This window comes from Podospora pseudoanserina, chromosome 2 (assembly GCF_035222485.1).
Source record: "Podospora pseudoanserina strain CBS 124.78 chromosome 2, whole genome shotgun sequence".
NCBI lineage: Eukaryota > Fungi > Ascomycota > Sordariomycetes > Sordariales > Podosporaceae > Podospora > Podospora pseudoanserina.
Genome location: NC_085921.1, coordinates 46,224 through 67,011, shown reverse-complemented (window position 1 = coordinate 67,011; position 20,788 = coordinate 46,224). Strand labels below are relative to the sequence as shown.

General features: G+C 50.6%; 11 protein-coding genes and 1 non-coding gene across 12 annotated transcripts; 5 read left to right on the top strand and 7 right to left on the bottom strand.

Moving 5' to 3' along the window:
* Positions 1–90: 90 nt before the first annotated feature.
* QC764_000760 (uncharacterized protein) lies at positions 91–573 on the bottom strand (the record flags this gene model as incomplete). The annotated part of the gene is made up of 1 exon (XM_062939823.1): positions 91–573. One exon carries the CDS (start codon positions 571–573, stop codon positions 91–93), a length of 483 nt encoding a protein of 160 aa, XP_062802367.1.
* A 340-nt stretch (positions 574–913) lies between these two features.
* On the bottom strand, positions 914–2,472 carry QC764_000755 (uncharacterized protein; the record flags this gene model as incomplete). Its single annotated transcript, XM_062939822.1, has 2 exons — positions 914–1,750; positions 1,819–2,472. 2 exons carry the CDS (start codon positions 2,470–2,472, stop codon positions 914–916), a joined length of 1,491 nt encoding a protein of 496 aa, XP_062802366.1.
* A 580-nt stretch (positions 2,473–3,052) lies between these two features.
* On the bottom strand, positions 3,053–5,109 carry QC764_000750 (uncharacterized protein; the record flags this gene model as incomplete). Its single annotated transcript, XM_062939821.1, has 2 exons — positions 3,053–4,830; positions 5,053–5,109. The coding sequence occupies 2 exons, from the start codon at positions 5,107–5,109 to the stop codon at positions 3,475–3,477; spliced, it is 1,413 nt and encodes a 470-aa protein (XP_062802365.1). The 3' UTR covers positions 3,053–3,474.
* Positions 5,110–7,269: 2,160 nt separating this feature from the next.
* QC764_000740 (uncharacterized protein) lies at positions 7,270–8,266 on the top strand (the record flags this gene model as incomplete). Its single annotated transcript, XM_062939819.1, has 2 exons — positions 7,270–7,507; positions 7,581–8,266. The coding sequence occupies 2 exons, from the start codon at positions 7,270–7,272 to the stop codon at positions 8,264–8,266; spliced, it is 924 nt and encodes a 307-aa protein (XP_062802364.1).
* Positions 8,267–8,430: 164 nt separating this feature from the next.
* On the top strand, positions 8,431–9,526 carry QC764_000730 (uncharacterized protein; the record flags this gene model as incomplete). The annotated part of the gene is made up of 2 exons (XM_062939818.1): positions 8,431–9,110; positions 9,167–9,526. The coding sequence occupies exons 1-2, from the start codon at positions 9,000–9,002 to the stop codon at positions 9,524–9,526; spliced, it is 471 nt and encodes a 156-aa protein (XP_062802363.1). The 5' UTR covers positions 8,431–8,999.
* A 609-nt stretch (positions 9,527–10,135) lies between these two features.
* On the top strand, positions 10,136–11,856 carry QC764_000720 (uncharacterized protein; the record flags this gene model as incomplete). The annotated part of the gene is made up of 5 exons (XM_062939816.1): positions 10,136–10,142; positions 10,195–11,006; positions 11,061–11,086; positions 11,142–11,230; positions 11,289–11,856. 5 exons carry the CDS (start codon positions 10,136–10,138, stop codon positions 11,723–11,725), a joined length of 1,371 nt encoding a protein of 456 aa, XP_062802362.1. The 3' UTR covers positions 11,726–11,856.
* Positions 11,722–12,904, bottom strand: QC764_000718 (uncharacterized protein; the record flags this gene model as incomplete). Its single annotated transcript, XM_062939815.1, has 3 exons — positions 11,722–12,510; positions 12,565–12,659; positions 12,714–12,904. The coding sequence occupies 3 exons, from the start codon at positions 12,902–12,904 to the stop codon at positions 11,903–11,905; spliced, it is 894 nt and encodes a 297-aa protein (XP_062802361.1). The 3' UTR covers positions 11,722–11,902.
* An 826-nt stretch (positions 12,905–13,730) lies between these two features.
* Positions 13,731–15,257, bottom strand: QC764_000715 (uncharacterized protein). The gene is made up of 2 exons (XM_062939813.1): positions 14,265–15,257; positions 13,731–14,212 (listed from the first exon to the last, which is right to left on the bottom strand). Exons 1-2 carry the CDS (start codon positions 14,476–14,478, stop codon positions 13,899–13,901), a joined length of 528 nt encoding a protein of 175 aa, XP_062802360.1. The 5' UTR covers positions 14,479–15,257; the 3' UTR covers positions 13,731–13,898.
* Positions 14,706–17,762, top strand: FBA1 (Fructose-bisphosphate aldolase 1). The gene is made up of 11 exons (XM_062939812.1): positions 14,706–15,670; positions 15,730–15,759; positions 15,843–15,948; positions 16,003–16,051; positions 16,111–16,160; positions 16,214–16,531; positions 16,583–16,730; positions 16,802–16,889; positions 17,132–17,181; positions 17,240–17,378; positions 17,436–17,762. Exons 1-11 carry the CDS (start codon positions 15,656–15,658, stop codon positions 17,529–17,531), a joined length of 1,089 nt encoding a protein of 362 aa, XP_062802359.1. The 5' UTR covers positions 14,706–15,655; the 3' UTR covers positions 17,532–17,762.
* Positions 17,763–17,785: 23 nt separating this feature from the next.
* On the bottom strand, positions 17,786–18,754 carry QC764_000700 (uncharacterized protein; the record flags this gene model as incomplete). The annotated part of the gene is made up of 1 exon (XM_062939807.1): positions 17,786–18,754. The coding sequence occupies one exon, from the start codon at positions 18,752–18,754 to the stop codon at positions 17,786–17,788; it is 969 nt and encodes a 322-aa protein (XP_062802358.1).
* A 541-nt stretch (positions 18,755–19,295) lies between these two features.
* On the bottom strand, positions 19,296–19,384 carry QC764_0029090. Its single transcript has one exon. It is a non-coding gene; the product is annotated as a tRNA-Ala (tRNA).
* Positions 19,385–19,388: 4 nt separating this feature from the next.
* QC764_000690 (uncharacterized protein) lies at positions 19,389–20,766 on the top strand (the record flags this gene model as incomplete). Its single annotated transcript, XM_062939804.1, has 2 exons — positions 19,389–19,829; positions 19,895–20,766. Exons 1-2 carry the CDS (start codon positions 19,730–19,732, stop codon positions 20,764–20,766), a joined length of 972 nt encoding a protein of 323 aa, XP_062802357.1. The 5' UTR covers positions 19,389–19,729.
* Between the last annotated feature and the right edge of the window lie 22 nt (positions 20,767–20,788).

Below are 20,788 nucleotides of genomic sequence, written 5' to 3'. Positions count from 1 at the left end.
TCTTGTCCTGGAGTACTGTTTCAATGGCGAATAAGCAGTCACGTTAAGCCCCAACACCATCAGTCTAGTTTTCTCCACCAAAGCGTATCCTCAACCGTAGCGTCTGCGTTCACAGGTGCGCTGAGTCTCAAGAATGTGCACCCGTTTTGGCCTTTGTGCTTCACCACCCTTTAATTCCGTTTGAGTCGCACCGACCCATGCGGGCATGTTTGTGACATGAAGCGGGCCATGCAGGACAGCTCCGGACTCTTCGGTGGACGGATCCTCTGGATTAATCGACAAGGTGCCAGCATATGCAAGCGTAGTTTTGGCGACAACGGCCCACGCGTCGTCAAGATCTGTGGTATTTCGAGGGGGCCAGACCATGTTTGCTCCGTCGTCGGGAAGGTTGGAGACATTGAACGATGTCATGTGCGCGGACATGTAGCCGCTGCTTGTGTATATGAGCAGACCAGTGAAGGCATATGGGCTTCGGGCGGTTGGTATCTCAACGCTGTCGTTGGCTCTGTTTCTGGTGATATTGAGCAGCTCATAACTTCCCGCCAGCGCCGAAAGGATAGCTTGGGGTTTCATGCTTCAAGAGTTAGAGATTGGGCTAGGTACTTTACGTTGGATGAACTTGAAGAGGGACAGTTGGCTGGGAGAGCAGGCAAAGTCGCCTTTTAAGCCTGTTGGCCTCCAACGTGTCTTTCCTAGGTTTACGTGCTGACACACGATACTGCTAGGTGTAACTGTTTTCGGTCAGCGATGTGCAGGATTCGGGGCGTTGGACTGATGTCAGGGCAGGTTCAAACTGTACATAAGGTACTCAGACGGAGTAAGTGCATTTTACAGACTCTCATGATGAGAAAATAAGCAAAGTAGGTAGCTACTATTACTCCATAGACTAATAAGGTAGAGAAATAATTTCTGACTACGAAAGATGGCCTCCGTCAATGAGCGCACGAAGGTCAGGCTGCACTCCTAGCTTGTCGACGGATGGATTAGAGGTGGGTGTTCCATCAATCTTGATCAGGTCTCGGAGTACAAATGCATCCAACTTTGTCCCGCGGTTGGCACTGATCATCCCCTGAACGCTGAGGGCTGCGCCGGCAATGATGGGAGCGGCTCCTGATGTGCCGTCAAAGGGCAAATAGGTGTCGATATCGTCGGCCGAACCCGCAACTGAGGCGGTGAGAATGTTTTCGCCCCAGGCATGCACATCGATGCGTGCCCCGTAATTGGACTCGAGTACTCTGGTCCGAGGTATCGTCGACGTCGCTGCGCTAACCATGATGGCGCCCGAATCGCGGAACTCGGGACTACTTGGGTTGAGAATAGACGCTGGGGTTGCGCTGCCGATGCGAAGGATTGGAGCATCCAGGTCTTGCTGACCGTTGCCAGCTGGCTCAACGACCGTAATTCCCAGTGAGGTTGCAAGGGAGATGGCGTCGAACACGGCATCGATGATTTCGACGGGAAACATGTTGCCGTTGGCATCGGGAACCTGGATTTCAAGCAATATCGCATCTCCAAAGCCAAGAGCATCGATGGCATCCAAGATGGCCTCGGGATAATTCTCAAAAGGGCCGCCGCCGACAACACGCGTCACCCCGACAACATGCCCCTGAGCTCCAGGGATGATGCCCACGCCGCCAATGTTGTTGTCCACCATGAGCATTTCACCGAGAACGGCTGTTCCGTGCCGGTAATTGGACTGATATCTGTCTTTGACATTCAACCCGGCTAGAAGTGTGATATTAGCATCCGCCTGTCAACATCGTGTCTGTTAGTAAGAGCGTGACAAGCTACCAAGGGAGATGGATAGATGTAGCGTACCAAATCCTCATGATCCAGCTTCCAACCCCTCTCAATGTCGATGATGGTAGTGTTGGCTCCATCGCCACCGGGGAATCCCCATGCATATGGCGCGTTGATACCCTCCCCTGCTGGCGTCATATAGCCCTGGCTTGGAAATAGGGGGTCATTGCTGGGGTCCACAGCGGGGAGGATGCCGCCACCGAGTGGATGGCAGCTTGCTACCTCTTGGTAGCCAGAGAGCGTAGCCAGAAGATCATGGAGAGTTTGGTTGTCCTCGCTCTCGGGTTCCGGAAAAAGGACTTGATACCATGTGCTGAAATCTGTTGGGACGTAGTCTGGGGTAAGGACAGTCGCTCTCTCGACCAACTGAGTGATTCTTTTTGGTGACACGGTGGTGATAAGAGGATGAACGGTGAATTCTACCTCTCTTTTGCTCAGCCGAGAGTCTCTTTGAGCGTTTCGAACCAGTTGTTCGACGGACTTGATACCGCCCAGAGAGCGCGAGGACACCGCGGCTGTTCTATCAATCTTGACGGCAATCGACGATCGGGGAATAATCGAATTTCCTGGTGACACTGTTCGGCTGGAAGGGGTGGATAACGCGCGAGTAGTTGAGAGAGAAACAGCGCCTAGAAGCCAGCAAAGGGCAAGTTGGACTCTGAATTGAAGCATGTTGGAGTAAGGTGTATCTGTGAAATTTTCAGCAGCTGCATGGTAATTCTAGTTCTCGTCTCTTACAGATACATATAGTTGCCTACCTACCTCCCTTGCCTACCTATCTGCCAGGTTTATGCTCACCGACACCATCAACAGTCATGGGTCTTGCTGTGCCTGAATCCTTTGCAGTACTGCCAAGTACTTACTTTTATAATCATTGTATTCAAATTACGGGGTTGTCTGTGTGGTCTCGCACGAGCAACTTGGAAAACCTCAGGCCAGAGACGTAGCTCCTGATACCTCATACCTTATGGCAACTACGCACTTTGGTGTCCTCTGGTATCTTTCACCGCTCCTTCTCGGTCAATGACAAGATTGCTTTTCCATAGAATTGTTCTGGTAGATATGACCACAAGGGCTGACAACTCAGTCCTCAACTTGGCAAAGGTCAAATGATGGGAATTCAAGACCTACACCTTGCACGCCTTGCTGATGCCAAGAGCAATGCATATGCAATACGGTTTCCGAGACTTCCGGTCAGTATCTCGAGTCTGGGATGATGATCTACCTGATTGAAGGAGGTCATGTGTAGAGTGGCGAAGTAGCTATACCTTTTTTGCACGGCTAATGGCGAAGGATCAAAGGATTCAATAGTTGGGGACACTGCAAGCCTCTGACAAAGCAGGGGCCATGAGCGCCTAGATGTGCACTGACTGTGATGGTCGCAGGTTGTCGAATGACTTGGCTAGAACTGCGGCACAGTTTTGCTTTGAACTTTGCCGTAAGGAGTAGTCCCAGAGTATGGTAGCGAGTAAAGATATCAAGAGGCCTCGGAATTGGAAGCTGACCCAGCAGAAGCCCCAAATATACGTTCATGTTTCAGGATGGCCAATATAATGTATGAGCGGGTCCTCAGCACCATGAGTTCAAGGCAGACATGGGATGAGGCAGTTTCAAGCCAGTGCAGGATAAAGAGCCACACTGTTTTGAGGCTGTGAAAACTAACAATAACTGACATCAAGGAGCGGCCAGCAAACCACACGTGTCTCCAGTCATGTACTTTTTGACACTCATCTGAATATCCATCAACTCATCCTCCTTGAACCACCCTGATCGGGGCTCATGACTGAGGGGGCCGTACAGCATCCATGCACTCAAGGGCCTCAGAGTCGCATGCCTAGCCTTGTCGTCGGCAAGGCTAACATTGCCACCAGTCCTCAGCAACGCCTCCTTGTACCCGGCCGGGGGACCAGCTGTGACCTGCTTCCCTAGATTGCCAGCCGCGACGTATGCAGGGAAGTCCCCTTGACCTTGGTAGTTCCGCATCACAAATGGGGCTCTTGCGTATCCCACTGGTGCAAATTCGAGGTCAAGAACGGGATAGGAGATGCCATCAAGTGTCAACATGTCGCCTTTTTGACGCGCGAAAGCCTGGCCGTTCTCGTTCCAGAAAAAGAAGCCCGTGATCCATCCAGAGAGAAATACTGGCGGTGATCCGCACACTTTGCCCGCTCTTCCTGTCACAATTTGGTTCCAAAACTCTTGCGTGGCGGGTGAATCGGGCTGTTCGAAGCTTGTGACAAATCTCGAAAGAATAGGACGGAGTCTGGCCTTGTATTCTTCTGGCTCCGGGCCAAAGTCAGGCAGACGGTCGAGCTTTGCTAGGATCTTCTGCCAGTCTGAAAGCTCGCCGAGCAGCGTAACCGATGGTAGACCACAGACAGGCTTTCCAATGTATTTGAAGTAGGCTTTGGTCAGACCCATCATTAGGATATTGGCCGTCATGACGTCGCTCTCGGTTGTTGTTGAGAAGTTGGGCATGATCCAGTCCATCAACCAATCGGTTTTGACTCTCGCTTGAATTTCTGTTCTGAAACGGCTTAAAATGCGGTACCATGTGAGATCCTCGACGAGAATCTCCCGTTGTCCTTGGTGATTGACGAATAGCTCTCGAACTTCCTCGGCATGAGATGTCATATAAAAGTTCATCTGCACCAAAATGGTGAACCAAACCTCTTCGGGGCGCACGACCAGGTGCAAATGCTCACCCCACGCCTGTATTGCGCCGCGAATGAAAGAGTCACCAGAAGGATACAACCCGGAATCATTGGATATGTTGGTGGTCGAGTGTGAGCTCAGAATCACCTTGATGGTGTTGTTGACGCTCCGAAGTTCATTGGGGGCGGATTCACGAAAGTAGGCGTCTTCTGTTGTTGCCAAGATCGGATACTGGCTTGTGTAGGGCTTTGGTTCTCCCCCTGGAAGTATAACGACGGCTGAGGCCGTGGCCATCAGCCAGAATCCCACAAACAGCATCTTGTCGAGCTTCAAGGTGTTTACCGACTGGTTTGGTCTCTTGTGGAAATGCGGTTTCTATGAAAGTGAATGTTACACACTATTAAAGAGCTAATAACTTAACTTATCAGCGTGAAGGATTCGTCTTCGGAGCTTCCTATCCCATTTTCGATGTGCTCGTGTACGCCTGGTCAGCAAATAACCGGCTCCTACACTGTGACAGTATCATCCAACGCTCTTCTTCTGGTCTCATCTCTTCCGACTCTATGTAATGATACCCCATAACAACGGGCGAGAAACCGAGGTGAACTTGCCATTGGTCCGCTCAACGACAAGCTGCTCACGGATAAACAGCATCTCGGCATAACTGCAGCGGCTAAAGAAGACGGGATACATACAAGGGCTAACCCCGCGTTGAGCCAAGATCCTTTGAATCTTTATCAGGAAATACGGAGCTTCATTTCAACACCAAAAACAAGTATGACAAGCTTACCAAGGCCTGCACTACAAACTCTGTTTCTCTCTTTTTTTCTAAAAAAAGAACACTATGACCGTTTCACTACGTGATGATTGCTATGGTTGATCGTTCTCACAGGTTATTTGGACCCTGACATCCTGTACCCATTAGACAAGCCGTTGATACAATATTACGTAGTGCAACGACATGTTGAAGACTTCTAAGCGGTTGGAGCATCATAACCTGCTGTCATCCGTGGCAGCTAACTTCTCTTGTGCCATTACTTGATACTGCTATGTGATTTGTAGTAGAACAATGGGTGGAGAATAACCCAGTGCTTCAGTATGGTCGTGAACAGGTGCACTTCCAGCCTTTCGCATCGTTGTACATTGAGTTTTGAGGCTAATAATGGTCTCGAATCCCTTCAAGCCAACGTAGTTTATTGTAACGAAGAATCTATTTTCGTGATCTCTTTAGTGTTTCCATGCATCATCTGCAAATCAAGCTGCTACAATTTTCGTATCGCACGATTCGCACCCTCCATCATTTTCGCTCACTCAATGGGATGGACTCAGGTAGGCGACCAGCAGCTTTTGGGACAGACCACCCATGGCTATCACGCAGCTTATAGCTGCTATTTGTACGGAAGAAAATTTGCTTAGTGGTTTTCTGACCCCTTAAAGGTTCTGAGACCTTGGTACAAATACATTGATGCCAGGGGGTCATGACCTTATTTTCCAAGCCTCTTAAGAGGCATGCTATGGAGAGAGTCCGACATTGTAAAGAAATGTAAGTCAATATACCTGGAATAGAATGTGCAACTACACCTTGAAATATAACTAAATGGTCTCGAATGGTCGTTAACTGTGACAGCATACGGCAGAGAGCACGGGACAGGGTTAGGGGTGCAGGGAGCAGAGGGAGCAGGAAGAAGGCTGCGACCAATAGGAGAGCAGGGAGGCTGTGGCCAATGGGAGAGCAGGAGGAAGGCACAGGCCAGGGCAAGGATATCTTGGAGAGCAAGATGGGCCACACACAAACCTTCCTTTCCTTTTTCCTTCTTTATCTTACGATTACATTAGCTACAGGAATACAGTACTGGCCTTGACCTATTGGCACCTCAGCTTAGTGACATTAACGGGCCTCGAAAGGTACTTACTATCTTTCGAAAGATAGTTAGGAAGCTTATTTTCTATTTCGGTCGAAATGTGTAAGTCGACAGTTATTGCATATGGGATGGCAACTTGAAGGAAATCAAGGAAATGGAAAGAGTGGTGGATAGGTACTCTGTAGAAAGAAAACACGAAGGATGGGTGGAAAAAATATAATCTCAATAAAATTGTACCTGTAATGTCATTTGGATAGGGGGTTTCGAAGCAAGGTAGACCAAGCCTCCCAACACCCCGTTCTGACTTTCATAGATATATAGGCTGTTGGTCTTATGGGGATAATGTTTGTGCCTTCTTCTATGTGTGGATCACAATCATAGCTTGTTGAAAATACTGTATTGTCGAATACCTACATACTTTCCAGTCTGAAGCAGAAATGTGTAGGTAGTTAGCGACGAACTTGGGAGTTCATTCATAACGTAGATTCGAGAAAGCACATCTTGCCACTAGTTTACAGAAATTTGGTGATTACCTATCAACTGCCGAAACTCGTTTTCATTGTGAACTCTGTTATGAAGGGTTGCATGGAGTATATTGCCTTCAAGGTCAGCCTAATGTATTTCCAAGAATCAAGCAGCAGGAATGCTCCGTCACGATAGGTGGAAGTATCTGTGCTCGACTATACTCCCCTATAACCGGAGGCATGGAAAGGAAAATACCACCAATACTCTGTCATGATTCCGTTGCTTATCTCTGCGGTAGATACTCAGCCCAGCATTGCGGTTGGCAGGCTCCATGGTGAGTACCGGCATACCCAGCCCCAAACATATCACGACAACCCTGTTTCTTACGGTTCACTGTTACCAAAACAGATAAAAGGGGATCATCGCATACTGAATGTTTATGTACTTACTGTCATCGACATTTTCAACTATCAGTTTCAACATCATCATGATCGTCTCGACAGCGGTTGCATGCGCTCTGGCGGCGGTCGTGACGGCATATACTGACATCCGCCACAAGCAATTCATGGTCAAGAATATTGATCCTATCGTTTATCCTGGGCAGTACCGTTCTCATATGCACTCATTCTTTGGATCCGATGCTGTGACCAAAGACCTGCCCACCACGGCCGACCTGCAGAAAGGCTGTGCCTCTGGAGAGAACCCCAACGATTTGTCAGTGTACTGTAAGTTTTCTTATTCTGCTAGTTCTTCATGTGTCAGGCGGCTAAGGCGAGACCAAAATCATCAACATTGAAGGGATTCCAACCCTTTACTATGTACGGGGACCAACCGACTTTGTGGAGGTGAATCCTGGCATGTTCAGCACATACTATGAAAACATCGACAAGGCCGAGATTCCATATCCACAAGACTTTTTTGCCATTACAGGAAATGCAACAGCGAGAAGCCAGAGTGATGTGAACGAGGGCACCACTGGTCTGACATGGTGGTGTGAAAATGGGCCTGAGGACAGACAGAACCGTAATCGAGCTCTCATGCCTCGCGTGACGTGCAGCGGCAATATTCAAGTCATTCTTCGGTTTCCGGATTGCGTCCAGACAAGCAACATCAAGAACTATGCCTACACCGCCGCGAACGGTGGCCGTTGTCCCTCAGGTATGAAACGAATTCCGCAGCTCCGGTTCTCTGTTCGATACAATGTTCGCAGCCTGCTTCCCAAAGGTTGGTCCGGCACTCCACCTCTGAAGTTGGCTTGCGGCGAAGTTGGCGAAGGGTACTGCTTTCATGGGGATTTCATCAATGGGTGGTTTGATGACGCTCAGAAAAATCTGCTGAAGGCCACGAGCCGCAACCAGTGGATGAGAGTTGACGGCGCCAAGGGGGAAGGGAAAGCCGGGACAACATGTGGGCCAAAAGATCGGGAGCCGGCAAAGGGAACAAGTGACTATCTTACAAGTGTCGACATGATGAAGATGCACTAGACAGCATATCAGTAGTGTAGAGTTTCATCAAGGCTTGGTCTTGCCTTGATCCCCTCGCACCTTCCACTCGCTCCCAAGTTCGCTGCAACACTACGAATTGCCTAACTGTGTTTAGACAGCTGAACTTTTGGATCAGTTGCTCGTTTGTGCATCCTGCAGGCTTGCAGCAGCCTCAGCACTACAGCGCGCTTAAATCCCAAATCAGACGAGTCAGGTGTGTGGACACTGGCGGGAATCGATCGATCGTGATGTGTCGCTCCCTTCTCCACTCGCCCTGCCAAGGAGAGGCCAATGACAAGTGTCGGTCAGAGACACCACAAAAGCCACGTCACGATGCCACTCGATATGGGCCCGCGCTAATCGCCAACCGCCCTGCCAAGGCCGTCCACGTTAGCAGACTCGGTAGACTCTGGCAGTCTGGGCCCCGTTATCACAGCGGGGAACGGTCTTTTGGGCTCCAAAGTAGATCCCAAGTGTGTTCGTGTTTGGGGTTGGGCTCTGGTTGATTTTCTTGTACAAACTTCATTGGGTACACGGCGACGGCACTCCATCCTTGGCGCGTGGGCCCAGTCATCTGCAACGACTATGGATGTCAGCACATTGGTGCATGCCGTGTTGGAGACTTTGGGCAGGAAGCGGGTTTCGCTTTTGCATCGTGGAGATTCTCGGTGGGTATCAGGAGACCTGCTCAAGAGTGCAAGATGGTTGTTAAATAGAGAGCAGTTGTTCATGGATGACTGACCTCTTTTTCCTCCCAGACACAATCACATCTTCACTCATCAACTCAACCTTTTCCGACCCACCACCGCTTACCACCATCAACATGATTGACGCCCAGGAACTTGTAGGTCTCCCCTGACTCGAACCGCATGCGCAAATGAAAGACTGACATTGTCCAAGCGTCGCCGCTGGTCGGACAAGACCGAAGCCGTCTTCACCTCTGCGGACCTCAGCAACTACGTCGAAATCCCCGCCCGCAACTATGAGCGCACATTCGACTTTCAGGGCTGCAAGTCCATCGTCTTTCTCAAGGGCGAGCGCACCGGTACCGAAGAGGATGTGATCCTCATGTCCCAGGGCACCGGCCGCATGGTCCTTCCTGCCGGTGTGCAAGTTCTCGTCACCGACGGCTACACCAAGTGCAGCTCTAATCCTACCGACGCCGCTCGCTCTGGCTCCACCGTCACATCTTCCACCCCCAAGCCTGTCGTGGGTAAGGATGACGGTTGGACTGTTGTTGCCCAAGCCGATGGGTACTAGAGCCGGCGCATCAACATGACCTCCCGGGATGCACGAAGCTCCCCCTTTCTTTCTCAACCAGCCTCTGGCTCACTGAGCTTCGCTTCAGGAGTCCATCGGTCACTCTTTCTTCGATTCTGTGCGGCTTTTAGTGGTCCGCGGTTCTTTGGGATACATTTACGATTTTTGGGCTTGGGTACCTACTTTGTGAGGACAGCATTGGGATTACATTTGGGATATTGGATATCAGCATCACCAGCATCAGCATTTCTGCATCATGAGCATGACCATCGATAGAGAATACAACTGTTTTGACTTTTTTCATTTGACACTGCCAGACTGTGTACTTACTCGGATTGACTTGGATGTCGGCTATATCACGATATCCATATTAACCGGGGCATCTTCCACTGGCGGCTATTCGCCTTGACCTCCAGAATTCCTACTGGGAATTCTATCTGGGACAGGGTAAAACTCGAAACTCTCGGCGTTGTCAGTGCTCAGTCGCCAAGTGATTATGCCCAAGCGAACACCGTAGCAAGATGCTGGGTAAAACAGTTTGATATCTTCTCCATCTCATCTGAATAGAACCGACCAGCGGGACAAGCCAAGAAAGGAAAGCTCATCATCATGACTAGTAAGTATATCTTTTGACAATGAGGTCGGCAGGTCGCTGACATGACCCCCAGAACCCACACACCGTCTGGCCTTCAAGTTTTCACCCATACTTTGGTCTTGTTTCTTCCTGACTATCAACCATGTGTCTGCCCTTCAGACGACATGTCCCAATCCTCTACTCTCCCCATTATCTGCTGCACCGAAGCAGTCACCTCTTTTAGTGGATGACGAATCGGATTCCTTTGACATTCCCAATCTACCGTGGACCCACCAACCTCTCTGCTCAACGTCCTTCTCCGACATTCCAGGCGAGAAGTTTTGCGTCTTTTCGTCCGCGTCGTACAATCTAGGGGCTGGAGTTTCCTTTCTGACAACTCCAGAAACTGCTGCTGGCCTGGTGGTGGCCATCGACAGAGCTGCGGACCATTGGCTAGAGAGAAGACATTTCAAACCCCAGGAGGAGTTTCAGCATCCCGATCTGCCATACGCCATCATCTCTATTCCCGGAAAGGGAAAAGGAGTCATCGCAACCAGAAAGATCAGCCGGTTTGAAACCATCATGCGCGCTTTTCCTGCCGTGATTGCGGATAACGCTTTCTTCCCCGGGGAAGAGGAGGGCGAAGCAGGTGTCAAATTCAAGGTGACAGAGGGAGGCACGCGCAAGGCCACACCAGCAGGAGAATCTGTGAGAGCAAGAGGTTTTGTAAAAGGTAGAAAATATTACCAGCGAGCGTTGGAGCAACTGGGGGACAAACAACGGGTTTTGAATCTGGCGAGGAGCAGAAAGGGCGAAATGCATGTGCTGGAAGATGTGATCCGGACCAATGCCTTTGGCATGACAGTCAACGGTCGTGATTGCAAAGGGCTGTATCCCGAGATTGCGGTTTGTCTCATGTCTTCCTATTTTCCACACGCGAAGAGTGACTGACAGAACAAGAGGATGAACCACGCTTGTGATCCCAAGTAGGTCTCGGAGCCACCATTTTTCAGAGAAGTCAAGAGTGGCTGATTGTTCTAGTGCCTTTCCACGCTTCACCTCCAACGATTTGGTCATGTCGGCGGTCGCAACGAGAGATATCATGCCGGGAGAAGAGATCACCATTAGCTGTAAGGTTTCCAGAACTTCATCCGGACGCCCTCAAGTACTGCTCTCTGACATACACAGATATCCCGCTGGGCATGCCCACGTCATACCGTGCCAAATCGCTGGGCAACTGGCATTTCAACTGCACCTGTGCACTTTGCACGGCCCCGACCGAGGCCAGAGACGCGTCCGACTCTCGTCGCGAGCGGCTGATGGAACTGTTTTATGCCATGCAGGACTCGGAGACCCAATATGACGCTTTGGTAGATTGGACCCGAGAGTTCATCGAGCTGGCACAGGTGGAAAGGCTTATTACTAAGATTGGGGAATACTACCAGGTTTTCATGAAGTTATACTATGATAAAGGGGACCCGGAGAGCGCGAAAAAGTACGGAGAGGCTGCATTGTACTTTGCCGAGATTTTTTCAGACCCCGAGGGTGGATTCTGTACCAGTCTGAGAGAAGACTTGCAAGTAGTCGAGAAGGTTCTTGCAGAGAGCAAGGCAAAGTCGGGGTAAAATTGGGTTCCTAGAGCAGACCAAAGACTACCTACAAGTAGCTGAGCAACGTATGATGCTTGAAAGAGCGTAAGATCAACGAGGGCGAACTATCAGAAGATTTTCCAATACAGATATTGGTAAAGACAGAGAGAAACCTAAAGTAGACAATCGAGAGCAAGGCTGAGCAACCACCGTCTAAGCGTTAAAAGGAAGAGCCACAAGCGATCTTTTAGGAACATGAGGCTTTGTAACATTGCCAAGCGGGATGGTAGAGTTGGGAAAGAAGGCAAAGTCAACCTTTTGTTGATCATGGCGACGCGAAAGTATACCGGTAGGGAGAGGCAGACTAGGTGCCGTGGTTGTCGGGAACGGGATTGATATCGAGACTGTTGAGGTTGGGATTGGCAATGAGAGAGTTGGCGTGGTGATTGGAATTGTGAGAGTTGGGGTTGGTATAGGCAGGGTTATCGTAGTAAAGACCTGAGGAGATCGGATGGCATGACGCTTGTACCACTTTTTAAAGAATGGATTGGTTGCATTGTTGCCAAGGTGAATCGTCGAATTCGCAGAAACGGTTGAATTGGCGGAAACAGTCGTCGAGTTGCCTACGTTATCAGGAAGAGTTGTGTTGTGTGATGCGATCGGCCCTGACACATACTCGAGACTGTTGCCCGTATCTCTTTTCAGGAGCTTGAGAAGTCCTGAACCAAGTTTGCCAGGTCGTGAATGTAATTGAGGAGAGCTCGACAGGAATGCGCAATCTGTTTTGGACCTTTTGTCTACCACATGACAAGGGGGAAGGTCTTGGCCGCTGTTAGCTGCAAGTTGAAGCTCGAGTTTGTAAAAGTCAAGCTTACCTTTTATGAAAGCATCCTTGCCAAATGTGTGACAGTGTTCGAGATATTGCTTCCTTGCTTGGATAAAGGTATCGTCAAACAGCTTGACCCATGGACTCCAGCTTAGGGTCAGCACCGATGACTATGTTTGGGACCTGAGACAAACTCACTTATCCACAGTGCTGCAGTCAGCTAAACATGCGGCATGTACAAGTTGCCCGCGTTTGACATGGCCGATCGAAGGGCAGTTGTCAAACGCGCACATTCGCTTCACGAGATCAGGCTTCACAACCGTGCAATGGACCGAGGCCACGCTCTGTCCACACAGCAAAGCAAGGTTGAAAACGGCAAGGAATTTCATCCTGGGCTAGAAGGATTCGATGGCAAAGATGGGAGCGCTGGTGACGAGTACTCATCCATCGTTCACTTCTTCTCTTATATGCCCAGACATTATTGTTGCCCCGGTTGATCCTGCCGTGTCTGCCTTTCCCTTTCCCAGCCTATGTACAGAAACCCGCATCTATGACTATGCTGATAAGACTTCAACCAAAGGTGATTGCGATTCACAGGTACAATGCAGAAAGGTTGGCGATCCAAGCGCTGGACTGGCGGTTAAACTATACGTACCCCTGTTTGGCGATTGGAGATAGCATCAAGATAGGCGCGGTTTTGAAGCTGTTATAAAAGGTTAAATTTGCTACCTGCACCGCCATTTGCAGACTCACCTTGCCAACACAGATCGGGTAATGGCTGCCACAAAAACGACTTACCCCTGAAATGCCAAGCCAACTTTCCGAATGTCTTCACAACATAATGACGACATCAAGTTGTGGTATATGCCGGCAAATAGGCGAAAGCTCTGAGCCGAGACGAGACTCTTTTAGTCCCCTGGATAACTGCCGAGTGTCTCTTTCAATGACTGCGACATTGAGTTGCAACGGTTGGCCACACAATATGTTCTCTTGGCTCTGTGTCGCTCAATCAGCTTTTCGAGAATGCGGTTCTGTCTAAGAGAAACCGATAACATGCCGTCTAAAGGCAAGATGGTTTGCCATTTCACCAACACCGCCATGAGACAAGTTGAAGGCGTGCAGTTGTAAGCGAAATGGCCGGGAGGGAATTTTTTTTCCGCCAGTTGGATGAAAGCCAGTGATCATGAACCTGCTCACAGACCGGACCATTTACTCCTGGATGTATTTCAAGTTGTCGAAAGCGGTGTTATTTTGGATAAGAGGTTACTCTGCAAGCGGCAACCAATTCAAGGCTACGGAAGGAAGGGTGATAGATCCAGGGAGTGTCCCTAAGATGATGAATTTGCGATCAATATCGGACTCAAGAAACCGCAGACCAAAATTTCAAAGCTGAGCCTGCCAGAACTCCATTCCAAGTTCAAACTCTCTGCCCTCCTCAGCGGGCCTCGTCACCACTCCAAGTCCAACCAACGAATTCACCCAGTAGTACCGTTCGCTTCCCGTCTCCATGCCGATTCTGACTAGAGTCCGCTTCCGTGCATCATCAGACTGTCTTTCCCCAGAAAGAGTGATCTGGATAAACTCCCCGTCGTGTGTTTTGAATGTGGTCCTGACATCAGCTGTAAAGCTCTTGTCTGGATCAAGGCCATACTTCGGATCCAGCAGGGCCCAGTCCGCACCGATCGGTAAGATGGTACCTGGATTTGTCAGCTGTTCTGTCGAGAGGTTGTGGTGGTGAGAGATAGGTACCCTTAAGTCTAGGTCCCCAGAAGGTGCCGTTCAAGATGGGGATAACCAGCCGAATGCCTCTTGGTCCGCTTCCAATCGGGATAGCGTCACCCAAAGTAAAATTGACCAAGCAAAGATGGTCCAGCGATGGGGGCTTGGGGGACTTTATGCCCTGCACGGCTGATGAAGCCGTGGACGAGAACAAAAGACCTGCGAGAAGTGTGAAGCTCTTCATGATGCCAGAGATGAGAAGTCTGGTTCTAGTCTAAAACATCTCCAATATCTTGGACTGCCTGAGCCCTATATATTCAGTTATTCTTGCCCTCTTTCGCTGATGCCATAACAACTGCCTATGCGCTCCTGTTGGCCCAATTTGTCAGAAGGAGCACCCAGTTTGTCATCTTTTGTAGCTCCCACGTCGATTCAAGAGGACAGTCCCAATTTGGTAACGAAGGATTTCATTGCGAGCCGTCGGACTCGCATTGCATTTCTCAGCTGTTGATGAATATGACCAATGCTGATGTTGACGATGCGTGTTTGCTGTTGGTTTTGATCATCGTCTCATCAGCTCCGCCGAGTCAGCTCATCCCTGGACTTGATCCACCATGACGTAGCTAGGCTCTCACCCCTCACTTCCAATGGTCCTGAAGCCCAACTACGAGTGCTAGGAAATTCGGCGTGAGGGAGGCCTTTTAAACGGTCGAGAACAGCCTTGAAGCCATTCCGGTTCCTGGCGAATATGTGTCATGTCGGACCGAGGTCATACGGGTGCGGACGCCGGTGCTTTCCACTATTTTCCGAGCCAAGCTGGCGACACAGGTGCTGTGCCTTGCGCCGCGTTTCTCCACCCACGCCGACATGACCGGCCGAGATGATGGGTGGTTTGACATCATGGGAATACGGTGAGAGTGTGCAGAAAAAAAATACACTGCCCTGCTCGTCCGTCCGGCTTCGCAAAGCCCAAAAAAGCCTCTTGGGCCATCGGACCGACCATGTCTTGATGACAATGCCAAGAGATTGGGGGTTCAACTGGGTTCTGTCAGAAATCCCAACAGTTTCTTCAGTTGGCAGCTGTCAAAAGCCTGCAGGACAGGCCGCAGGAATCACTGCCGGGCCGCAGCACATGCCGAAGCCAGTGCTTTGGCTCAACACCCCACCTGGTCAGCCCGCGGGGTGCCGGTGGACATGGTGGGGTGATTCTCCTGGACCGGGATGCCCCGCTCCTGCCAGTGACTTGTCGGTGGTCTTGCAACTCGTCTGAGCAACCGCGACAGAGTCCAGGTGCGTCATACAAAGCCCTCATTTTCCTTCCACTCCCTTCTCGTCTCCTTACATTCATCTTTGGACCAGTCACTCCGTTTTCCTTCAGCAATCACCGCACAATTAGCTTTTACCTGTCTACCGATATCACCATGGGCATCCTCGATGTAAGCCACACCCTAGACCTCCTGTCGTCTAGCAGCAGCTGACATGTACTTTTTAATAGGAGCTTAACCTCCCCGCCGGAGTCATCTACGTACGTGCAACCCCCAATCTGCATATCCGCAGCCAATTCTCCGACAGAACCTCCTGACCTGTATTCTCTTGCTGCTTGTGTAGGGCGACCATGTTCTCCAGCTTTTCCAGCACGCCCGCAAGGTCGGGTTTGCGATTCCTGCCGTGAACGTCACCTCGAGCTCGACTGTTGTCGCCGCCCTTGAGGCTGGTAGGTTCCTCCCCAAGTCCCATGCATGATTTGTGGCTAACCTTGACCCCCAAGCCCGTGACTCCAAGGCTCCCATCATCCTCCAGACATCGCAAGGTGGAGCGTAAGTCACCATTGGTTTGCTCTACAATTCTCCCTGCAAGTGCTGACTTTGGCGACTAGCGCCTACTTCGCTGGAAAGGGCATCAAGGACAGCTCTGAGAAGCGGGAGGGTGAGTCCCCCCATCTCTTGTTTCTAGTAGTGTTTGATGCTGAGGATTTGTAGCCTCCGTTGCTGGCGCGATAGCTGCCGCCCACTACATCCGTGCCATCGCCCCTTCGTACGGCATCCCCGTGGTGCTCCACACCGATCACTGCGCGAAGAAGCTCCTTCCATGGTTCGATGGCATGCTCGAGGAGGACGAGAAGTTCTTCAAGAAGAACGGCACGCCCCTTTTCAGCAGTCACATGCTTGATCTCTCGGAGGAATCCGTCGAAGAGAACATTGAGACTTGCGTCCGTTACCTGAAGCGCATGGCTCCTCTTAAGCAGTGGCTCGAGATGGAGATTGGTATCACTGGCGGCGAGGAGGACGGTGTCGATAGTAAGTAACTTGGTGACACAGAGATGCGCTTTGCTAACCTGAGGTATCCAGACTCTGGTGTTGACAACTCCGCTTTGTACACACAGCCCGAGGACATCTTGCAGATCTACAACGCCTTCAAGGACATCTCACCGTATTTCAGCATTGCTGCTGGCTTCGGCAATGTTCACGGCGTCTACGCCCCTGGAAATGTCAAGCTGTATGTCTTACTCCATGCTAAAACGCGCACCGTCTGAGTCAACTTACTAAACCACAATCTCATCTTGTCAGTCACCCTGAGTTGTTGGGCAAGCACCAGGCCTATGTCAAGGAGCAGCTGAAGTTCTCCGAGGACAAGCCCGTCTTCTTTGTCTTCCATGTGAGAATCCTCCCTTCGTCGTCCTTCTCTGGGCTCGCATACCCAGGCTGCAGGACCTCTACTCTTGACTCACGTTCACCACGGTTTGTTCTTGAACAGGCCTCGAAACGATGAGGCTCTCTTGCCTCTGAGCTACGTGATTCCTTCACACTTGAGTACTTTTGGTTCTTTACAAACTGGGATGCGAGCCAAGGTCCTTGCCAGAGACGCCAAGACCGATTATGCTGACGAGTTTGTCACAGGGCGGATCTGGTTCTTCCTTGTCCGACTACCACACTGCGATCAGCCATGGGTAAATTGCCCCTGCACATATCAAGACTAGCCCGTTCGATATGCTAACAAGAGAATAGTGTCGTCAAGGTGAACGTAGACACCGATTTGCAGTGGGCTTACCTGACGGGCATCAGAGATTATGTCACCAACAACATTGACTATCTCAAGACCCAAGTCGGAAACCCCGAAGGCGGGAACAAGCCCAACAAGAAGAAGGTGAGTGTAGTGACGTGTCCCCACATTTCTTGTTTGGTTATACTGACAACCATCAAGTACGACCCTCGTGTCTGGGTCAGAGAGGGTGAGAAGACCATGAAGGCCAAGGTTGAGGACTGCCTCAAGGCGTTCAAGACTGCCGGCACCTTGTAAGGTGTGCCGTGGTAGGCATGGGGCAATAGGTGGACAAACACAATTGCCCCTGGGGGAGGGTGAACAACGGGACAACCTTGCTCAAAAGGCCATGTGGGTTTCTCAAATTATTACCTAGAACCAAGATCCAATGAGACTGCGATGCCCCCATCTTGACTTTTCGCCAGCATTTTACAGGTTCCATGCAATAGGGAATATAATGGGCAAGTATTACCAGTTGATATCTAGTCTCCACTATTCCTCATTCACACATGTCACTGATGGTCTCGTTTCTTGACTGCATCTTTCCATGCTGCGCTGATGGCAGTCCAGTACTTGTCCGGGTGGGCTTTCATGTGGCCAACATGGGGGGTGCCCTCAAAGGTCTCGGCCGACACGTCCCATCCCTTGCTTTTTGCATCTGCCGCGTGCCTTTCAATATCCTCCCAATGAATGATGTCGTCTTCTTTGCTGTAGAGGTATAGCCGTTTCGAGGTGATGTCGGACAATGATGGATCGTTTACGGCGGCTACAGAGAACACTGCTGCAGAAGTAGCTCCCATGATCTGACCAACGCCATGCAGCGTTGCGAGGAACAGCGCCGCCATCGCCTGGATGACGATAAAGGGGAGAAAAGGCAAGACTCTCGAAGCTCCTATTGCCATGGCTCGTGACCAAGGAGCAATGTTGGGAAGGAAGGCGGTGCTCCCTGGTGTTGAATCAAGGACCATGAGGTCATAGGGGAACACCTGAGCTGGTTCAGTGGGCTGGGCTCTAGTAAAAGCGTACATGGTGGCGGCCAGGTTCATCCCTCCAGTGTTGGACATGACTTGCAGGAGGATTCGTTCTTTGGACTCGGCTTTGGAGGGCACGGCAGAGGAGCCAAGGGAGGAAATGGGCCCGTAGAGGGCCTCGATCACGGGTATCATGGTTTTTGAACGAGAGTCGAGGGTCTGGTACAGCGTCTTGAGGATCGGAGAGAAGATGAGGACCAGGCGGACATAGGGAAATAGCGTCGTGTAGCCAGTAACATATTTGGACAGATGTTTCGGCGCGGCATCCCCCCAGCCATATATGATCACGGTTGTTGGATCGGTTTCGTGAGCGCCTGGGGGAGGAAAAGAAACGGGCTCTTGAACGTAGACTTGCTTGCTGAGGCGGGTGAAGGTTTTCAGCAACGGTGCTTCATCGGGATGATTTTCGGGCCCTGAGGCGGGAGGCGGTGGCGGTTCGGCGTTGGTCATCGTGGTGGTCAGTCAGGTTGAAGCGCGGGGGTTTGCGAATGTCAACAAAGCCAAAGAAAAAAGTACACCACCGTAGACGGGACCTAGGATAATTTATCGTCAGTCAACCAATGTTCTACAAAGCACCCTGCCCCTTCTTCCCCAACAAAGCATGCTGGCAATCCACATTTGCGAACATCTCGGGTGGGGCTGGGAAGAAGTTGAACTCGAACCGCCTGCTGCGCTGCAGGGATGCGTCCATCTTGTCAACCAGCAGTGTCGCCAATCGAGACAAATCAGCATGGCAATTGTGAGGTGAGCCCAAATAGCAACGACTTGGATAGCAGGTTCTGGAATTGTTGGGATTCCAAGAGTTTGAGGTGCGGTAGACAACGTTGCAGTTGACATGTGAAGATGGGGTTTCCATGGTCTTCAAGGATGTGAATCGCAGCTGTGGTTGACAGAGCCGAGGTCCTACTTCCAAGGGTCCCTGCTTAGTTAGCAAGAGATAGGAGTAAGGCCAATCATGTATGAAAAAACTAGCAATTATTTTCAATAACTAGGGCAATTGGTCTAGGGGTATGATTTTCGCTTCGCATCTATACAACTGCGCTCTGTGAAAGGTCATGGGTTCAATTCCCATATTGTCCAAAACTTTTGATCATTGATGATCAATAGTCTTTGTTTTTTTTTGCCGGCAATAACTCCGTTGGTGTGGTCTGTTGATACAGGCGCACTCAGTTTTTATAACATTACTACTTGGCTTGATCAGGACCAGGCTGCATCAGGTGGTGGTGGTGGATGAACGGACTTCGGATTTCTTTCTACGGCAGCCGAGGTCAGCTGTGGGTCTATTTGCTTGATTATTCTATCACATGGAGCTCTTATGTATAGTTGAGCTGCAGGTCTGTATGTAATAAACCTGTTTACAGGTCCATCGGATCTTTCAGGGTCTTGTAGCAACAAATCAGACAGTACTCCTTTGCACCTGTTATTATGTCTGCCCTCATCCCTTTTTCCCAAGCCACCAAGGTGGAGAGACTCGACTCCCACACATACCAAACTAACCTGCTGGACTCCTATTGCATTGGGACTGGTATGGTTTCGTCCTTTCTCGGTTGCCCTCTTATACCTAGGTACTCTGACTGACATCAACTGCAGTCCCCAATGGCGGGTATTCCGCTTCTTGCCTGTTGGAGGCAGCCCGTTTGCATTTGGCATCAAAACACCAAAAAGATGCCATGACGTCGCATTTCCAATTTCTCAATCGAACCGAAGTTGGCCCTGCTATCATCATCATCTCGGAAACCAAGCCAGGAAGACAGTTCTCGATGCTTCATCTGACACTCTACCAACGAGGACTACTCGGCCAAGCGCCCTGGATTACCAAGGGAACGTCCCGGGCCGAGATCACGGCCTATCTGACCATGACGGATCTCTCCAGAGAGCAAGGACTCACACTGCCCACTGTGTGGTCATTGCCGTCCAAGACTGCCTCACCAGACTTTTTCCTGTTGAAATCAAAGAGGCAGGATGACAACTGGCGGGAGCTCGACCTTGGATCTTCCGGAGCGTTTGGCACATACGCACGGGTTTTGGTCAACTGCCATTTTTACTTTCCAAAGCGGGGACAGGAGCACCCGAGTGTAATCGACCTGTGGATGCGATTCAAGATCCCGTCAGAGGGGTTCACAAACTCCTCCCTCGGGCTCGTCAGTGATGCTTTCCCCTACGTCGTCGAAGCGTTTCGGCCCCCTCCAGGCGGCGAAACAGATAAGCCATTCAAAGCGACCGAGATGTTCTGGTATCCGACGATCGTGATGAGTCTGGAACTGAAACGTTCGCTGCCCGAGGAAAAGGGGGTTGAGTGGCTCAGGTTGAGGATGCAGAGCAAAGAGATCAGAAACGGAAGACTGGACCTGGAAGTGGTGATTACGGACGAAAAGGGGGAGTTGATCGGGGTCAGCAACCAGGTCAATTTGATCCTGGGCAGCGAAAGAAACACCGGAGGCCGGGAGATTGGGAAGATCTGAGGCCTTGTCGGGATCACGTAGT